The 20,415-nt window shown below is 42.6% G+C and overlaps 1 protein-coding gene across 3 annotated transcripts in view; it reads right to left on the bottom strand.

Annotated features, from left to right (window-relative positions):
- Positions 1 to 20,415, bottom strand: part of LOC119164555 (uncharacterized) — a 182,035-nt gene that overhangs the window by 36,990 nt on the left and 124,630 nt on the right. For all 3 annotated transcript variants that reach the window (XM_037416769.2, XM_075872610.1, XM_075872609.1), the window contains exons 13-15: positions 17,088 to 17,133; positions 7,689 to 7,757; positions 359 to 430 (exon numbers count right to left, since the gene is read on the bottom strand). In XM_037416769.2, the coding sequence (XP_037272666.2) occupies positions 359 to 430; positions 7,689 to 7,757; positions 17,088 to 17,133 (187 nt within the window). The remainder of the gene's footprint in view (positions 1 to 358; positions 431 to 7,688; positions 7,758 to 17,087; positions 17,134 to 20,415) is intronic.

Raw genomic sequence — 20,415 nt, 5'->3', positions numbered from 1 at the left:
CCACAGCGGGGCCCTTCAAACTTCTTGTTAAAAGATATATCGCATTTTAAACATATACAGAGCTGGTATAGTCGGTAATTATTGATGTTAAAAGAAACGGGTCGAGCAAACACGAACACAACATAGTGGTTAGGACACCACAAACATTACTAACAACTTAAGATGCGCACAACGGCGGAAAAGGGAGAAGAGGCAAGAAGTAATCTGCGCATGCCCATGCAATATGTGAATTTATCTGGCACACCTGTGGCAGCCTACGTGAAATATAACTGCTGAGCCATTTGATTTCACTTTTATACAAATCATTTGACGGTTGGTTGGTGCACACAAGGGCAAACCGTCGATTTCTTCTCCTTACCTCTTTGGTGAACCGGCTGACGACCTTGAAGTAGCAGTCACTCAGGTCGAGCCATACCGGAAATCTGTGTTTCTGTTCAGAGTGAACCCCAATCGCCCCCCAAAAATAAAATAAAATAATTAAAGGGTGGAGTGGTGACTGTCAATTATATCAGTGTATTCGAAAGCCACGAAAGCTTTCCAAGTTACGTAATTTTTTGTATATTCTAGGCAAATTTTTTTTGTTACAATTTGCCTTGGGCGACAAGACTGAAGGCTCAGTTCTCACCTCACTAGCTTGTGCCAACCTAGCCGCAAAGTAGAACGCACCAGCACGCGTTATCTGTACAGAATAAACTACAGTATACATATTCTTTACATCTGTGCCATGGTTACACTAAATCTTGAGTAGAGTACAGAAGAATTTAAACACAGCTCTAGTTAGAACAGTGGCAATACCATATAGGAATGCTCAGAATCAACTTCTGGCAAAAAACGTTAATATAAGAAAGCTTCTCGGCTATATTTCGCGTAGAGTTAACAAAAATATAAAGACAGCAATAATTGGAGTTGTTGGATTACTAACGAACGAGTGCTCACAGAAGAGTTAATTAAATACAGGAACATAACTCCTGTTTGCTTGTGATTGTTCTGGGTACTAGTTCCGAAACTGTGTCGAGAAAGAGTGTTGCTAGCACCGATGTTAGAGCCACTAACAATCTACTTATTCTCAACCACAGCGCAGAGCGGTAAAAATGGAGAAAAAACTCTTTGGCAAGGATTGGTTTGAACCAGCAGAATGTCCTGTTCTTCACCGGGACCAAAAACTTTCCTCTGATCTGCTTCCATTGCTCTGCAGGAGTTGCCAGTGGGTGTTTTTTTTTTTTTTTGCGCAACAGCATATTTTTTTGTTTTTGAGGCGCTAGTTCCTACCAATCAGGACATCATTCGGTATAAGAACGTAACGCGATGCAAACGAAATCACGCTCGCCGACGGCCCCTGTCCAGGCCATCAACGAGGTCCACAAGTTCGGAAAAAGGGGAATTCTCTGCTCTTCTTCTGACCAGTCCTTCGTGGAAGATCTTCTGAAGTGCTTGTTGTTCGCATCTAATCCGGTGAGCGCGTTCATTCCACCACAGTTAGCATGCTCCAGAGTACTAGTTCATCGCGTCGACGTCAACGGGACACCAACAGAAGTTCTAGAACTGTTTTTGCCAGCAGTTCTTTTTTACAGTTTATCGGTGACCATGTATTGTTGATAAGAAGAAAGCACCAACCGAGTCCGTCATAGTAAAATTCGAGAGACCAGTCTCGTCATCAGGAATTAAGGCATGACCAATCATTTACCGAGTCTAACTTCTCTCCCCTCACCCTCTTCAACGCATAAAGTGCTGGCGTTGTGGATACAGCACAAAAGGTTTCAGGTATCTTGTCAAAGTGTGTGGAGAAGGGCACAATTCGAACGAGTGTCAAAGTAACAATGAAAAATGTTGCTGATGTCAGGGAGCCTATATTGCAGACTTTTCAAGCTGTCCTACAAAGGCTCTTGAAGTACAAATTCCAGAAACACCGAAACGTTGGTGGTGCTCTCGTAGGGAAGCAGTAGCTGAAAGTAAAGCACAAAACCCCGATTGAGCTAGCGTTACAGCCCGCCATATACCAGCAATAGAAGGGTCGCTTTCTGTTTCAATTCAGAAGCAATTGACAAGGCAATAGAATAGGCGATTAAACGCCTAGCTCTATAGGAGCCTTTGTGAGACATTGGCCCATATACTCACGAACAAGATAACCCATTTATTGGGCACAGCTGAAACTCTCAGCCCACTCATTCGCAACAGCGACCGTAAAAGACTTTAAAAGGAGGTTATCTCAGATACCGCGTCACAGTGTGCAGAAATTGCGAATGCATCTGCTGAACTCACTCTGGGTCAAAGCAAAGCTACCAAGTAGGGTAAGACATGTCGAACTCAGATGAAGTGGAGACGGATCCTCGATCCCTAAAGTGCTGAAGATCCCCTTTTAGCAAAAAGGTGCTACACTTGCCCACTTAAAACCCAAGAAGTACCAAAAAGACAGCGCATCTAAAGCCGATTATCTTAAAGATGGTATTTTAGGTAAGACAGCCACCGAAACGATTTTAGCGAAACCATAGGGTCACTTTATTTTCTTCACCAAAATTACCGATCAAATCATTAGCAGTAACCAATTTATCAATCTTAGCATCGAAATTCAATGCAGATATAATTGCATTACAATAAATTTGGCTTTGAACGCATGGGACCTTTCATTTCAGATACATAAATCGTAAGTGACTTTTTGTCTGGACAAACCAACTAAAGGTGTAGGTATGGCTTATTTTAATAATAATAAAAGAAGTTTAAAGGCTAAAGTTGCGTATGAGCGTAAGTTTCACCTTATAAATTGCGCTGTCTGGTTGCCTGTCGTTTTTATTAGTCAATGCATACTTCCCTTTATGGGTTCTAGATACGCGATGTTTGTACGTTGCACTGGCATCTTTCATAAACATAATTGTGGTGAGATATTTCAATTCTTACCGTATCTGTTGGGGTTTTCGAACCGACCGTTGGGATAAACGATAGCGCCAGCAGACAGCAGATAACGACTTGTCATGCCCGAACTCTCGAACACCCACTTTTATAAGTGGCATGCCTCGTTCAGCAATGAATTTAAGTTTCATTAGTTCTTCCCTCACTAGTTTGTCATGCACTACCTTGGAGTGTGCCACCAACAGCGATTACCTGTCTGCAATGTTTGATAGTGTTTGTCCTACAACAGCATCATGCAATCAAAATCGAGTGTATATAAATTACAATATATTTAAACTAACTCTAGAATCTGCTTTTACCATTCACTCTGAAAAGACAGAAGACACGAAAGCTATGAGAATATGTGCGTTGCTCAAAAGAAAACATAAAAGCTGAATTCATTGTTAACTCTGCAAAGAGCACAAATCACGGTCCGTGGTGGAATCGAGATTGTGCTCGGGATGACTGATGATGATAGGTCGCGTGAAAAAAAAAACTTCTGCAAAATTAGTGTCCCCGAAATTGGTCTGATTACAAGTTTTCTGCTGAAAATTATAAGCGCACAGTTTCTTTAGCTAAAGATGAATATGAGAGAAAAGATTCTCCTATCTTTCAAACCCTAAGAACAAAGGGGCCCTGTTTAGGTTCCACAGACGGCGTAAAATTCTGCCGTCGTCAACTTATGTCGAGTGTAAAATCATGCCACTCGATGAATTAAAAAAATCTTTGAAAACCACATCAAAAGGCCTAAATTGTCTATTTACTTAGAGTAAGCTATAATATTTCAGACGTCAAATGGTAATAACAAATTTTACTAAAGTCACAATGAAAGAATTAGCTCAGGTTGTTTGGAATTTACCCTCATCAGCTGCCATTCGAGACGGAATTACAGCTGCCTTGATAAAACGTATAATTAAATTATCACCAGCTGACCTCCTGAACACTGTAAATTATTCGTTACGACATGCCTGAATTCCATACGATTGGAAATTAACAAAAATAAGCCTTGTGCAGAAAACATAAGTGTTAGGCTACAGCACAGAAAACCGACCAATTTCTCCTACTTTCAATACGGTAACGCTTAATGAGAGGATGCTTCATAAGAGAATGACAAGCTGCATAGCAGAAAATGACTTAATAAACCCTAATCAAATTGGCTTCGGAGAAGACTGCTCCATATGGTGGGCTCACGATGATTGAGAAAGCCCCGTCCCGATTTCTCGCAAAACAAGGCAACATGCTGCTCTAGTAACTTTGCACATAGCCAAAGCATAAGACAGTGTGAAATTTCCAGTTTTATAGGAGATCCTTTTAAGCCACAATTTCCCAAAGTACATTGTTGCGTTGTTCAAAGACTTTTTGAAGACAACAGCATTTTATTGCTTCCACGATGGCTGCGCTTCATCAAAGTTTAAACAAACTCGCGAAGTTTCCCAAATGACTATATTGCCTTCAACACTATTCAACATCCTAATTAGTTAAATACCCCACTGCCAGTGTGTGCAAGTATACATGTATGCTGATAACATTGTTTTCTTTGCAGCTGACATTGAGTTTGATTTCTTACATCAAAAACTGCACAGGTATATGAATTTGCTAGAGGGGTGGCTAGAGACAATATACATGTCCCTGAATGTAAAGAAAAGTGCCATATTTATGTTTCGAATAATAGATCCTATCTCAGTTACAATTTGCTTTAGAGAAAAGCCTACTTCGCAAGATGAGTCGCTTAGGTATTTAGGATTTTTTATAATGATGAATCAGATTGGACTCCTTGTATAGAGAGTACAATATGTAAAGTACCACGTGCCTTAGGCATGATTCATAGATTGACCAGAAGACGCTATGATTTACGTAGGGACACTATGGTGATGATTCAGAAAATGTACATGCGTCCCATACTAGAATTTAGGTGTTTGTTATTCTCAGGTGACCGTTCTTATAAACTGAAGCCTTTGATTGTCTGGGGGCGTGACGCCCTGCAACCATGTCCAGAGCTCAAAGTTTGTTGCGAACAATGTTCTGTATCAGGTGGCGGGCTTACCAACATTGCCTTGTCGATTTTGCATCTCGACGGTTCAGACACATCTCAATTTTTATAGATAATTGTTGAGACGATAAGAATCTGTACTAATCAAAAACCCACTCTTTTTTTCTTGATCATTGGCCACGTTTTCATGCACCCCAAATTCATTTTGTTCAGAAGCAACTCGACAGAATAAACGTGAAATTTCGAGATACACCAGCAGCAAACGTGCCAAATAAAATTTTATCTTAAAATACGTTACATTTTTTCCTATAAGCCTAAACTTCAATCAAACAGCGTTTCAAATCGCCGCTTACCAGATTATCTTGCACACGTGGAAAGAAAAATGGAATTGTCACTGATGCTTCAGTATTCAACGATCGTTCCAAGAGCTTTGGTCTGAATAGATCTGACGAACGTTTTTCGTCTTTAAGTGTCTTGGTTGGTGTCTTAGATTGCGTTGTAGTGCGTGCTGTTGTTTGTGCGCGTTGTTTTTAGTGTATCTCGCTGCGTTGTGTCTCCGTCATTTTGAGTACTTTGTGATTTAAGACGTATTGTATTGGATTATTGCCTAATGTCCATATTTCTGTGTTGTTTGTTCTTTCGTATTGGATAATATATTTTTGTTTTGTTGTGAACTCTCGGCTCTGACTCGTTTTTCGGACCACAGCCGGCGGGCGCTAGCGCGACACTCAGGACCAAACCTAAATTATCTGTGCTTTCGTGGTGCCGTTCGGGGAGCTGATACGTCGGCTCTTTGAGTTATCCCGGCAATCGCCTCCCTAATTAACAGGAGCAGTGACAATTTGTTGATATTGTAATATTAGGCATATTCAAAACATCAATTTTAAACACGTTCGAACATACAGCAATTTTAATTCAAGATATATACTATTTTGCCTGGTCAGATTAAAAAAATTATCCCATTCTTTCCGTTTATACTTTTGCTTTATCTTCCTTCTGTTAAGATTATGTATCACTTTAAAGGACTCAAATTTTATGTCCCTAATTCTTACCTAGTCTCCTTGACTGGGCGCGAGTCAAATTGGAGGCAACATCATCACCACCAGCACCACAGTTGTCTTAATTTGTATTGGCACTTACGGCGCTGTTTCCCGATTGAAAATGTTCAACCAACCAGCCAACAAGAACGTTGCTACGTCTTCTTCCGCTGAAGTCGGTGCGCGAAAGGTGAGTTCTGCATTTTTGAATTGCATCTGAAGTTGCACTAAAACACCCGCTTTGACCAATAGCAGTGTTGACTCCTAACCCTCACGAGGGATTACTAGTCAACTGAGGGCTCGTAAGAATATGCCGAAACGCCGACAGCTAAAAAAATATTGGTCCTCGTGCACTTGCCGTCATGATTACTGGCGGCGCTGAATGATGCAGCCATGTTTATATACCTCATAAAGTGGACGGAAGGGGTAGCCGCATGGTAGCTCCGTTGGCAGAGCATCGGACGTGTGATTTCATGATAGTAGCTCCGGTACCGGCCTGCTGGAAGTTTTCATTTTAGTCCACTGTTCGCTCTTCACATTTACGATTGGTGTGCTACTAATAGCATCACCTATACTTTCCTGGGCATTATAAATCTTATTATTATTGTGTCTAACAAAAAAAGAGCCCCTTATAACTTCCACTTATTTTCTTGATATGACTGGTGTACACCTTATGATGTAAGTTCTGACTAACTTTAGTCGGTAGAGCAATGACAGCACAGTTTTGATGACTTCCATTTCACTATCTCTTGACACAAGCTCTAGTGAAACGTAGAAAAATCAAAAGAACAGGGACGACGCATTTTTGTCTGACGACAGTAGTCTGACGAACTGTCGGACGACAGTTGTCTGGCAAACGCAGGGTGCCGAAACTGTGGTGGCATTGCTCTACGACTAAGGTAACCCAACATTTCGCATCACTTGGAACTATCGTGTTAACAGGCAAAAGACGAAATTTCCAGTGTGACTCCGTACTCTTTCGTTCTCCGCCACTTTTCTCGCACGATGATTGGTCTCCTTTGCAGTTGCCCGCCGAGATATGCGGACGTTGCATTTCGCGGATACATTTCGTGTTCGCTCGCGTCATTTTTTACGTCAGATTCACGTAGCGGACGTTGCATGTGCTTTACAGCACGCAGCGTAGAAGCACACCTATATCTGCAACAAGCGGAACGCGACAACTTACGCAAGATGTAGTGGAAGCACCGATTCGGCTGAAAGAACTTAGTTCCAAAACTGCTCGTCTCACTGGTGTAGACCTTGTTACATGTATACATTGGTCAGATGGGCAGGGGCCTAAACACACGATTACCAGAGCACAGCCGTCTCGTCTGTGGCCAAAGATTATGGACATATGACCTTTCATTGTAGGATTATGGCTGTGCTCGCATTCTAACTAGTGCAGAGCTTATGCGTGCGGAATGCAACAAGAAAACGAGAAATTTAATAGAAGTAATTGAAATCGTCAAGTTAAAAGATAAATGTGCAAGTTGCTCCTCTGTACTATTCAGCAAAGAAGCACACTGATACCTTTGTACATAACCACACACTGTACCAGAACCACATGTTTTTAATGCTTTAAGTTGACTTTTTTGTTTTCAATTTGTAGTCTTCATTGCTGTCACTACTGTTAGTGCGCATGTACGGGTTCTTATATCGAAATTGGCTCATTCGAAAATAAATTATCAATTGTAGTAGAACGTTAGTGTTCCGAAAAGAAAACGTGCATCATAATGTAAGTTTTTATGCAAAGAAAAACTAGAGAACTTCAAGCTCACCACGTGTGTGTCGGACTCCTTGAAGGTGACGTCCCGGATGGCCTTTTCGATCTCCAAAACATGACCAGCCTGTCCAGAACAAGTGTACAGCCAAAAAGTAAATATTGAAAAGGCAAGGCTGACCTCCGTAAATAAGAGGAAATGGCTGCGGGAGCAGTTGTGAATAAGCGATGTCTGTCTGTCCCTCTGACTTTCACACATGTGTTCAGGAGTAAGTGAGGTCATGCTTGTGGTAGTGCTGCATCAATATTGTAGCCTTACAATGTCAACCACGACAGTTTCTTTAGCATCACGTTGCCAACAGAACTGGACGCACTTTCGCCTTCTCTGCTGGCAAAACAAATAAATACAATAGTGCGGAATGGCTGCCCTCTGTGATTAAGACGATACTATACACAGAAGCTAACGCATTTACGTTTACGGCACTTTTCAGCGAATTTTCCTCTTGGCGAAACATTAGAATGAGTCACTCAGTACAGCATATTACCGGGTAAAATTATTGACGAATGCATTATCATATAATTGTTGACCTAAATATGCAGAAACCATGCATAAGTGGCATAGCAAAAATGCAGAGGCTGTCGCTTCTACGTCATAATTTATTGATGGTGGTACTGCGCGCGAAAACTTACAGTTGTCGTTGTTGTCGCGATTGTCCGCATAAAAAAAAATGCACGAATGATAGCACCCTACCAATCCACGGGGGACACGCTGCTGAATCGATAGTGAACACTTTATAACACAGCGCGTCGGTGAGTGCCCTTCCCAACGTAGGTGAGGGGGTGGGGAAGAGGCTGGGAGCAACTACCACAGCAGCTTTACAGCTGTTGTGTCAGTTGTCACGTGATCATTGGGGTTACAAGTTTTGAGCTCGACGGGGCCTGCGTGCCTTGACATAGCAACAAACGCCTCATATGCCGACGGCGCCTAGGTACAAACATGAAACCGGTCTAGTAGAAAATGGCGCAAACAGATATGCGTGGTGCACCTTCGATGATGATCGATATGTGGAGTTGGACGTCGCAAAACCACCATATAATTATGAGAGACGCCACAGCGTAGGGCTCCGGAAATTTAGACCACTTGGGGTTCATTAACGTGCACCCAAATCTGAGCACACGGGCCTACAACATTTCCGCCTCCATCACAAATGCAGCCGCTGCTGCCGGGATTCGATCCCGTGATCTACGGGTCAGCAGCCGAGTAACAGCCACTAGACCACCATGGCGGGGTGTGGTGCACCTTCGGAAGACATTTTGTGTACACCCGCGTATTCATGCTCCCACCGGCGTTGTGTTTTTTGCGTAGAGTGTCGCCACCATTACACACACCAAACCGTAGACGCGTCGACAGAAAAGCACTGCGCTTCAAGGTCGTGCTCAAGCCCAAACATCTAGGTATACCGGTGGTGGTTCCCACAGTAGCGCTACACGTAGCTGATGCAGCATGGAGCATCATGTGAACACATACCCGGCCATCGTAAGGAGTCATGAGCACAAAAGGGGTAAAAGCAAGTCAATACATTTGCTCCCCTCCTGTAACGTTCATCACACCGGCTTCCCAAATCCAGTGCTTGCAGTGAGTGAGTCACTATACACTCTCCCTTCAAAGCGATGACGCATGAAGTCTGCCTGTTGAGCCATTCAAACGCGTAATTGAAACAAATTCCACACCACCTGCCTTGTAGGGGCATGATATTGCCGCTTGTTTCGTATCACCATGGACAGGTTGTTTCGCTCGGCACTAGTTGACGGAAAAAACGGTTGGGGTTTTTACAGACAGCTTCCACTTCATCATGGTGCAAGCAGCCGCTGAAGCATGCAGGCTACGTGCATGCGAGTTCTTTTCAATAAAATTTGACAATGTACTTTGTAGCAGTCTTTAACAAGTTACTGGTAACGCTTCACAAGTAACTAGTTAACTCTATCAGTAACTTGTAATTACGACTTGTTCCTATACCTAGTGAGGAACTCGTAACTGTAACACTGTTGCTTTTTGCTGAGTAACAATTAACGTTATTTCTGTTTTGTAAAGAGATATCCCACAGCCAAACCTATTAAAGGCCGTCGTTAAACGCTCTCCCCCCTTTTTTTTCCTCTTTACCATATCCTGTTGTTCGACAATACGGCTCCCCTCGCAATTTAGAATAGGCTGCCAAGAAGAATATCTTTCATGTAGAATACCGTGTTTGCAGCTTACTTCCTAAATAAATGTCGTAAAGCATTGCTACTAGCAACTTGCTGTACTCATGCCACTCTCTTTAAGGAGAATAGGGGTAGCGTATTTATTTCCCACTTCATCTTATGCCTTTCTTCTTGGTGTAACGCTGGAACGTTTGTTCGTCTGAGCAAATATTTCTAGAAGGCATTGGTCTGAAGCTCCAAGATCACTTACTTTTTACCTTCTATGCAGCCAGGTGGCATCCTCAGTATAAAATGGCCAAAAAAGTGCACGTCAAATAGTGCAATATCTACCCATGTTCTTGCAGTATAGGGTCGCGGATGCTTTGCACGCTGATGCGTTGTGATGAATAAACCGCGTTTCCTCTATATTCCCCACCCTCCCTCCCTCTCGTTCAAGATCCAGAGTGGTCGCGTAATTTAAGCCGGATCTATAGAGCCTAGAACAGAAGCTATAACTTATCCAGCAGTGTTAAAGATTCATAAGAACAGGTCGCATGGTTTACTTGAGCAACGTTTTTTTTCTTGCTATTTTCCTGATCCTTTCCTTGTCTTTTCGCCGATGTAACTATGTTGCTTCGCAATCCCGTTTTGTGCTTGTAGATGTTCTCACACTAATCGTTCACAGGTGTGTGGTATTTGCGTTTCCCGAACTTTTGTACCGAAGTATGACGTGCCTTATACTCCTATCGCATGGCAAATCGAATGTCATTTAGAGCGAATGTCGTTCGTTTGTGATGCCATTTGCCTGCTTTCACGAGGGCAAACCCTTGCCATTCTATTAAAATGACATTGCCAGCGGAATCAGTTCCCGAACCTCGTACACACTGGATTCCTGACAGAATTCATAGTATGAACGTTAGTTACTTTTTCAGGAAGACAACTATTGTAATTGGTCTACCTCAGTGGAATTATGTTTACGACGACCGGATGTTGACCTCAAGGTCACGTGTTTCGTCCCGGCCGGGGGAGGGGAGGGGGATTCATTTTGCGGTGGAAATAAAATGCTATAACGATCCGTTCACATCGCAGACCCCAAACATTATACTAATATTAGCTTCTGTAATTTAGAAATATTTTTTTCCTCTTCGGAAATTTCAATTATCCGGAAAGTGTTGTTTTCCTGGCTTGCCATAAGCCTATGCGTAGTTTGAGGAGTGACGTTACAAGTAACACAACATCAGCCAAATAAAAGGAAAAGAAGAAATTAATCGTTTTACTTTACCATCACCAACTGTAGCATAAGCTTAAGAAGGTGGGTGCACGTCAAGGAATTGAAGTGGTTTTTGCTGCCAAGTATAAAGTTCACAATGTTTGTGCGGCGGTGCGTAAATGCCCAAATATTATGTTTGTAGAGTGTGCCGTTGGAGCTTTATGCAGCATACCCTTCCCGAGCGGATGCGTTTATATTGGTCGGACGGGACGCTGGGTCAAATCGAGACAGAGGAAGCACCGAAATTCCCTTCGGAGTATGGTACCTTCGACACATTTGGCCGTGCACAGCCGGGACTACGAGTGTGATTTTTCGAAAACGAGTGATCTTTCGCGCCACCGCGACCAGCTGACAAGAGAATAGTTGAACCCCACAGAATTAAAAAAGCACGGCAAAACTGCGTCAGTGAACCGTCAATTGCTCCTCTTGATAACAAAATATAATTTCTAGATCATTGCCACTAACGTTAGGGCAAGATGCCTCGTTTGTACACAGCAGTGTTTTTTTTTCAGTTTTTGTAGTTAGGTTGGTTATCTTGCCTTGCAAGAGCACGCGCGAATAATTGTAAATGTTTTTCAGTTGAAAGTCAGCGCTCGTCTTGTGTCCTTTCTTCACTCTGTCTTCATTATTGCGCTGTTTACCTCGACCAGCTATGAATCACTACCAACTTGCGCAATTCCTACCAACTTCAATTCACTACCACAATTCACTACCAACAAGTTGCGCAATTCACTACCATTTGCGCAACTTGCGCAACTTGCCCCTTCTCTCGACGTTCGCTCTCTCAACTCTCTGCGCCCTACTCTTCCGTCCACTCGCGCCTCACTCTAGACTCTTGCTGGCTGGGCGTCTCTCAAGAACATCCCGAAATGTGTGCTCGAGACGCCACTCTAAAACGCCATGTCGAGCTGAGAACGCTGGCGCCCCGCTCTCCAGGCAGCTCGCTCCTCACTCTCGACCTTTCCCTGGCTGGGTGCCTCTCACGGCGATGGAAAAAGTCGGTGAAGGCGACTGTCTAACGGCAATAGTACCATCTCTCGGCGACAGAAATGCATTGGCCTTTTCTCCGATTCGCTCTAAATAGGTGGCGTAGTTTTTTAAAGATGATAGATTTCTTGGGGACCATCTAAAAAATTTTGGTCTGTCTGTCTGTCTGTCAGTCAGTCCATTTGTCTGTTTGTCCGCTTTAACGATACCTCAAACGGCAAACCCCATCCGCAGCGCCCACCAATATTGCTCCATGGTAAGCGTTCAAGTTGTGCGATTGTCAATTGAGAATGAAAATATTGCGCGTATCTGAGGTGCCATAACAACATGTGTATGCTTTGCATGTCTGCCTTTATATTGCAAGAGGCACACACAAGTAACTCTAAGGACTATAGCGTTTAACGCGCTGTGCTGACAGTGCAACGCGATGCTCAAGAAGGTGTATCCAACACTTTGGTACGACGGCACGGTGGTGGCACCTGCCCGTCGCTTTGCTTTCTACACATTATCACCTCTGTGACTGGCTCGCATCTTTCTCAGCGGTCGCGCTTGCCTTCGTTTTCGAAGATAACTGCCAGATGGCGCTCGTGCCTAACGCACCTAGATGCGCTTGTTCGCCTCCGTTAAACGCTCGAGGCACTCTAACGTAGCGCATTCGGAATACTATTCACCGATTGTCTTGCGCAAAGCATTATATAAACGTTTTGTTCACTCTCTCCAGACGGAAGCCTATCGTCTTTCGACGACATTTACAGTGTAACATGTATATTCGGGTCAATTTGTTTAATTGGAGCAGCTACAAGCCACGTAGACTATTGACCAAAGTGTATTGTACGAATTCTTTTTTTTTCACAGCTAAACAAAACAAAGTTTTTTCATTTTTATTTACAGATGCTGCAGGCCCTACTCGGGCCCAAGCAGGATTGGGAATATGTTTAAGAACAATATCATTAATAAAGCTTTGAAATATCGACAACTTAAGTAGTAAAACACAAATAACAGCCAAAAAAATTGAATAAATATGCTTCGCAAAATAACACGCAAAATTGAAATGGTAAAATATGCATGTAAAGTATTTCAACACAATAATTGAACACTTTGCATAAAAAGAGAACGTGAGAATGAACTGCAACAAAGCTGTTCAGCATAAACATAACCTAACATATCAAACGAGAGGTTATTTAAAAATTGAACAAATGTTTCAGCTGCGTTAGCGCTTAATACTTCTTCGGGTAATTGTGAAACATTAGAATTCAATCAACCAAAGGAACAAGCAGGATTTCTAACAGGCTACTCAATAATCGACAACATTCATACTATAAATCAGATAACAGAGAAATGCTCAGAATATAACCAACCAATATACATAGCCTTCATAGATTACGAGAAGGCGTTTGATTCAGTAGAAATATCAGCCGTCATGCAGACACTGCGGAATCAGGGTGTCGATGAAGTATATATAAATATCCTGGAAGAAATCTACAGGGGATAATCTGCTACCATAGTGCTTCATAAAAAAAGCAACAGAATGCCAATCAAGAAGGGTGTAAGGCAAGGGGACACAATCTCCCCAATGCTATTTACCGCGTGCTTACAGGAAGTTTTCAGAAGCCTAGAATGGGAACAGTTAGGGATAAGAGTTAATGGAGAGTACCTTAGTAACCTGCACTTCGCCGATGACATTGCATTGCTGAGTAACTCAGGGGACGAATTGCAACTCATGATAACGGAGAGAGACAAGGAAAGCAGAAAGGCTGGTCTTAAAATTACTCTGCAGAAAACTGAAGTAATGTACAACAACCTCGGAAAAGAGCAGCGTTCGAGATAGGTAATAGTGCACTCAAAGTTGTAAAAGACTATGTATACATAGGGCAGGTAATAACCGCGGACCCGAACCACGACATTGAAGTAACTAGAAGAATAAGATTGGGGTGGAGCACATTTGGCAAGCACTCTCAAATTATGATAGGTAGATTACCGCTATCCCTAATAGGAAGGTATATAACAGCTGTATCTTGCCGGTACTTAGCTACGGAGCAGAAACCTGGAAACTTACAAAGAGGGTTCAGCTTAAATTGAGGACGACGCAGCGAGCAATGAAAAGAAAAATGGTAGATGTAACATCAAGAGACAAGAAGAGAGCAGAGTGGATTAGGGAGCAAACGGGGGTTAAGCATATCATAGTTGAAATCAAGAAGAGAAAATAGACATGGGCCGTGCATGTAGCCCGTAGACAGGATAACCGCTGATCATTAAGGGTAACTAACTGGATTCCCAGAGAAGGCAAGCGAGTTAGGAAGAGACAGAAGGTAAGGTGGGCAGATGAGATTAAGAAGTCTCCGGGTATAAATTGGCAGCAGCAAGCACAGGACCGGGTTAACTGGCGAAACATGGGAGAGGCCTTTGTCCTGCAGTGGACGTAGTCAGGTTGATGATGATGATGGTGATGATATAGCATGTGAAAAAGGGAGTACTGATGTTAATTAGGATTACTGAACCGCTGCTTGATTATTTTGTTGTGGTTTGTATGAACACACCTGATGGGGGGCTCACCTATGTATTTTTCATGTAGTATTTCGTAGTGACCATGATACAGCTAATAAAAAATTTCAAGCCAGATACAGTTCTGCAATGAGCTAGTTTTTTTCAATTTGGCGCTGTCGTGAAGAACTGACACACTGGAAAAACGCAAGTATGTGGTGTATATATACTTTCAGGCTACGTTTTGCTCTCTTTCTTCTTTTCTGATCAAGAACTTTTTTTGCGGGCTCCATATCAGATTCGCATATTCTAATTTCGGACTGACGAGAACTTTATTTACTTTATTTCATTTGATTCTATAGACGACGCGCTGGTTGCTATCACCCTGGAACTTTATGCAGAACATCACGGCAACGGCGATGGCAAGCATGCGTTTGAATGGCCCGTATGGCTCCTATAGGTACGAATGCATAGTCGAAAAGGCGCACTGTTGAGTACACTGGCATTGGCCACCCACAGGCCAATACTACTAGGAAAATAATGCGACCCAGAAGACCTACGATAACGTTTCACGCCACATTAGTGGGCTATTCTCTTTTACATTATCATAAAAAATGTCCCCAAAGGGTAAGAAGGAACAAATGGGTTCTTTAAGTTTGCTTGCCACACCGACCCCAGCATTAGCATTAGCGATAATACTCTACGACTGACCACCAAGCTTAAAGTAGCTTTTGGGCCCGTGGCCCACAAGGAGTTTACAGATAAGCTCTTGTGAAGCACTGAACCTTTTTCTTGAAAACAGCGGCATTCTTATACGTTATTAGCACGTTTAGGCTTGTTTGTTTAAGTGTCACTATCTAGATTTATTTGTCTGTTGAATAACACTTTCCTGATTAAGGTATGCAACAATTGCTATTCAATTCATTTATGATCACCGTGTGTAACAAATATATGATTGTTGAATATGTTGTATTGACTGTTAAGCTATCTTGACTGTTATGCTCAGATCTATACTGTATGTACTGTGGACTCATTACGGTTAAAAGTTTCGACCCTACGTGCTTTGTATTAGGCTTCTCTGTGGGCTAATGATTAGCAGGCGCCTTATTTTTACGTTAACATTTTCTTACATCATGTCAATAAAAAAATTCCGCAATCTCCCACTAAAGCGAACCAGGCCTGTAAACACTAGTACTTCCAGGCCTGCGTTTCCTAGAGGAGAGATGGGGAGACCGTAGAAGAGCAGACATAAGAGACGGGGACGCGCATGCGCTGTAGGGGTGTGAACAGGCGGTACAGGAGAGAGCGGTGGAGTGTGGGAGAGGAGAAGGAGAGAGGAAAAAGAACGCGCATGCGCAGTAAAGGTGGTCACGCCGCACATCAGATTTACCTCCGCCATAATATGCTTCGCATCTTAGAAAAGGACCTCAGCTTTGAGCAACCTAAGATGCCTGGTCATCGAGTGTGATGTGCTCTGGTTTGTTTGTACAGCCGCACATCAAGACCAACATGTAAACGGGATGCCAACAGAGCAACACCCGCAATGTTTTGTCTCCCTTTTTTGTCACTATTGTCTCAGCATCGCAGCTTGTGCGCACGCCATTCGAGGCGAAGGTTTTACAAATGAGGAATTTATGGGGACGTTTTTCAAACAGAAACGTTGTAGTTGTTGAGCAGGTGGAACTTCAATTAACCTGTATGAATTGGGATCGCCGTATGTATAGAACGTGTCCTAGAGAGTGTATTTAGTTAAACAATGCCTTGAGCGTACGTTGTGCGTCCATTGGTGAGAAGTGGATTCATACCCGCCTTTATTGCTCGAGAAATAAATTGTTCACGTTGAACCCAAAAAGTATTACTATAGAAAAATAAATAGTTCTGAGTGAGTGCCAGTCGTGATTATGTGTTTCATTGTATTTCAGTGGGATAGGGCTTTTGGCACTGAATTGCCTATAAATTTCCGACCAATGGTGTAATAATACTTTCAAACAAAAATAGCTTTGTCAAAACATAGCAAAATGCTAAAGCATAGTGGAGAGCTACAAGGTTGCAAAACATTTACGTTCTGCAGTATCACACAAGAATGGCCACTTGTGCAGCAGGTTTACGAAATTAGTTTTAATTTGTTACCATGAAAAAAAAAACACCATAATGCGGCCTTAACAACGAAGGGGGACATTTTATATACTGCTTCGCGTTCTATGGCATATGCAGTATTCGTTAAAAAAAGTGATGCTTTAACACTCGATTTCGTTCATATAGAAAATAAATTTTGTCGCGAGGGTGACTTTTTAAAGAACGCTCAAGAGCACTGTGCCCACCTACTATGAGTGGTTTTGATACATTGAACCCCAAGAATAATATAAGTTATAGCTGTTCCGGCAAGAGATTTGACGATCACCATGAAAGAAAGTGCTGCGCAACACGTTCAAACAGCGAGTAGAGGAACAGAAGGACCCGAGCTCTCTACCAGTGTCATGACTACCTCACCCAACTGATTTTGCTTCAGAGTGATAAGAAGATGAGGTACATACTTACACTTCCAACGTACGTTTTCCCAATATACACAGCTGCATAGGCTGCACTGAAAGGCAAAATGAAATCCCAGACATTTTCACGCACGCTCAATAGTTCAAAAGTTCACTCATTCTACACTAAATAAAGCATTGTACATAATGTAGAATGGCTGAACATATAAAAATGATTTCTCGCAGCTGAATTTTTTACAGATATACATAGAATGACCTTGACTCCCTGCTTCGTTTCCTTAATGCGTCAATCTTTGGGACTCAAAAAAAAAACTTGATGGGCGCTTCATCCTCGCATTAAAAATCAAAACATGAGGGCGTGATCGAGTCCATGACTCCATCCATGCGCCAAAAGAAAGAACCTGTTTGCACGTAGCATTGCACGTTTCATCTTAAGTTTCATGCTAAAGTTTCACGCTCGTTTCATGCTAACATTGCACGTTCCATTCTTACTGAATGCACAGTGGCCAAGTACCCACAACACCATAGTTTTTCTAAAACTTCTCAAAGTACCCACTACATGTCCGTATGGCGTTATGCGCATCTGTAGTATTGGGCAGCTTTATTCTGCTGAGTACTGAAAGTTAATAGTCATAAAACTAAAGTAATCTACGAAAGTCTTGGCAGAAAACAGCGCTTTGCGATAGGTGGCGAGACACTGGAAATTGTAAAGGAATATGTCCTTTGAGGACAGGTAGAAACCACGGAACGAGATCATGAAAGTGAAATAACTAGAAGAATAAAGACAGGGTGGGGCACATTCGGCAAGCATTCTCAAACCATGAATGGTAGTCTCACTATTCCTCGACAGGAAGGCACATAACGGCTGCATCTTGCCACTTATTACTGGTGGAGGAGGTAACTGAGGGCTTACAAAAAGGGTTCAGTTAAAATTGAAGACGACGCAGCGAGCGATGGAAAGAGAAATGAAAGGTGTAACCCTAAGGGACAAGAACACAGCAGAGTGGGTCAGCGAACGAACCGCGGTTAAGGATATAATACTTGAAATCGGAAAAGAGAAATGAATAAGGGCTGGGTACGTAGCGTGTAGCACGATATTTACGGCTCAGTAACGGTAACTGTTTGGATTCACAGAGGTGGCGAACGTGCGAGGGAAAGATAAAAAGCTAGGTGAGCTGATCAGGATAAAAAGCTTACAGGTATAACGTGGGAACAGAAAGGAAAATACAGGGTGTATGGGAATGCCCTTTCTCTGCAGTGGGGGTAGTCAGTCTAATTATTATCATGCTTTTGTAGTTCTCATGTTTTCACACACGGTGTGGTTTTAAGAACCTACCTAAAAAGTAATATTTCATGCGTTAAGCAGACTCCGTGCACTACAAAACCTTACAACACGTTCTATTGCAGCGAAAGTTGTTGAGATGACAACAAGGGCCCATTCTGGTGCCATAATTATCCGTCGTTGTCACCGATGTCAATAACCACCATTACGCGAAATCGCAAAGAAATGAACTGAATATAAAATACCCAGAACATACAGAAATGAAACCCTCTACGTGGCAGCTTATTATACTCTAGCATTGAGCTACGTGGTGCTTGAAGCGACGTGGCAAACAGACCTTACGCAGCCTTCATGTCCGGCAAGTAATCTCATCAAGATGTGTAATGAAGTGTTTTACAGTAGCGAAACATGAAACAAGTGTCACACAATGCGAGTCGCATAACGAGTGGGTCAGTGAATGCTGCAACATATTACAAAATCCTCAGCAGTAAGTCTTTATTGTCGTCAGCCAAAGCATAAACAAAGTGCGCAAAATGCCCTGAGTGTGTATCGGGCACCAAGCTTTTCTGAAGAATGATGGCATAACGAGAGCCTCCCGACTACCCACTACACAAACCTTTTGATGATTTATGGCATACTGGGTAACTTGCAAGTGTACCTGTAGTATTTCCCCCAAGAATGTTTACAAAATGACAATAATAAGTCCGTTATTCCGGAATTTACTTTGACCACGCAGGACTGGCAGTTTTCGTCATGGAGCCCTTACAACAACTGCCATGGCTCCATGATAAAACACCTGGTTGTCATGCAAAAGGCACGGGTCGAATTGCCACCCCTACCAAACTATTTTCTTATAAACTTATAGCATCCATTTCAACATTTTTCTTCCAGGACAACGCCAATTTTATTCTTCCAACTAACGAAGGCGCCACTCATTGCGGAATTTCGGCGAAACGAGCTCGCTCTCGCGCCGATAGAAAGAACCATGATGTGTACTTTCTTAGAGCGTTGAATGAGATGGGATGGCGATATCCATTTTGTAAATATATTTTGCTCATAGCTATAGCAAGAAACGTCTTTTTCTTGTACTTTCCACATTAATTCATTTAGACAACGTTGAAATTAAGCTAGAGGATGCAGCCAAAAAAAATATAGCTTGAATGGTACCTGCATGCCACGCATACAGGATCATTAGGTTAATTCTTCAGCTAAGCCGCTTTATTGCCTTCGCAACCTGATGTTTGATATATGGTATTCTATTTTTATTATCTTTTTGCTGGAGAAGAACGCGAGTTTCCCAATATATGAATAGGACGGAACGTTTGTTTCTCTCATTTCCTTACCTTTAACCGTCCACTTTCGATCGGTAAGTACGCTGTATAACTTTCGTCAGTCTTGCCTTCTGAGCTTTGAACGACTTCTCTCTTGCCAATATGTGTATGACCACACAAACTGGCGCTCAAATATTTCTGGTGGTGCTTATACTGTGTTTCATTGCGAGGCTTCCATTCCTAAGACCTGGATATACCCTGCACTATGTACAATATGTGATGCACAAATCAATAAAATACGATAAATAATACTTTGATGCCACCGTACGTTTTCATTGTAGTCTGTTAGGTTATGCCTTCTTCATCGCAAACACGGCAACAAGATCTTCTCTTTGCATGCACAAAACTCTATCAGAACGCGTAGTTTTTGCATAAGCTGGGTCCAATAGGAACGAACGTGAGGTCCTGGTCCCTATTCGAGGTTAACTTGCCCCGCCGCCGTGTTCTAATGGCTAAGGTACTCAACTGCTCACCCGCAGGTCGCGGGATCAAATCACGGCCACGGCAGCTGCATTTCCGATGGAGGCGGGAATGTTGTAGTCCCGTGTGCTCAGATTTGGGTGCACGTTAAAGAACCCCAGGTGGTCAAAGTTTCCGGAGCCTTTCACTAAGGCGTCTCTCATATTCATACGGTGGTTTTGGGACGTTACACCCCGCCTATCAATCAATTAGGTTTACCTAAAGTTTACTCTGAGGACAGATTTTAGGCCCAGGGCAGTTATTTCATGGTCATTTTTTGGTGAAATGAATTTGTTTCGTGATAC

Source organism: Rhipicephalus microplus, chromosome 8, assembly GCF_043290135.1.
Source record: "Rhipicephalus microplus isolate Deutch F79 chromosome 8, USDA_Rmic, whole genome shotgun sequence".
Lineage (NCBI taxonomy): Eukaryota > Metazoa > Arthropoda > Arachnida > Ixodida > Ixodidae > Rhipicephalus > Rhipicephalus microplus.
Note: the sequence above shows the minus strand (reverse complement) of the source record. Positions and strands in the feature narration are given on the sequence as shown.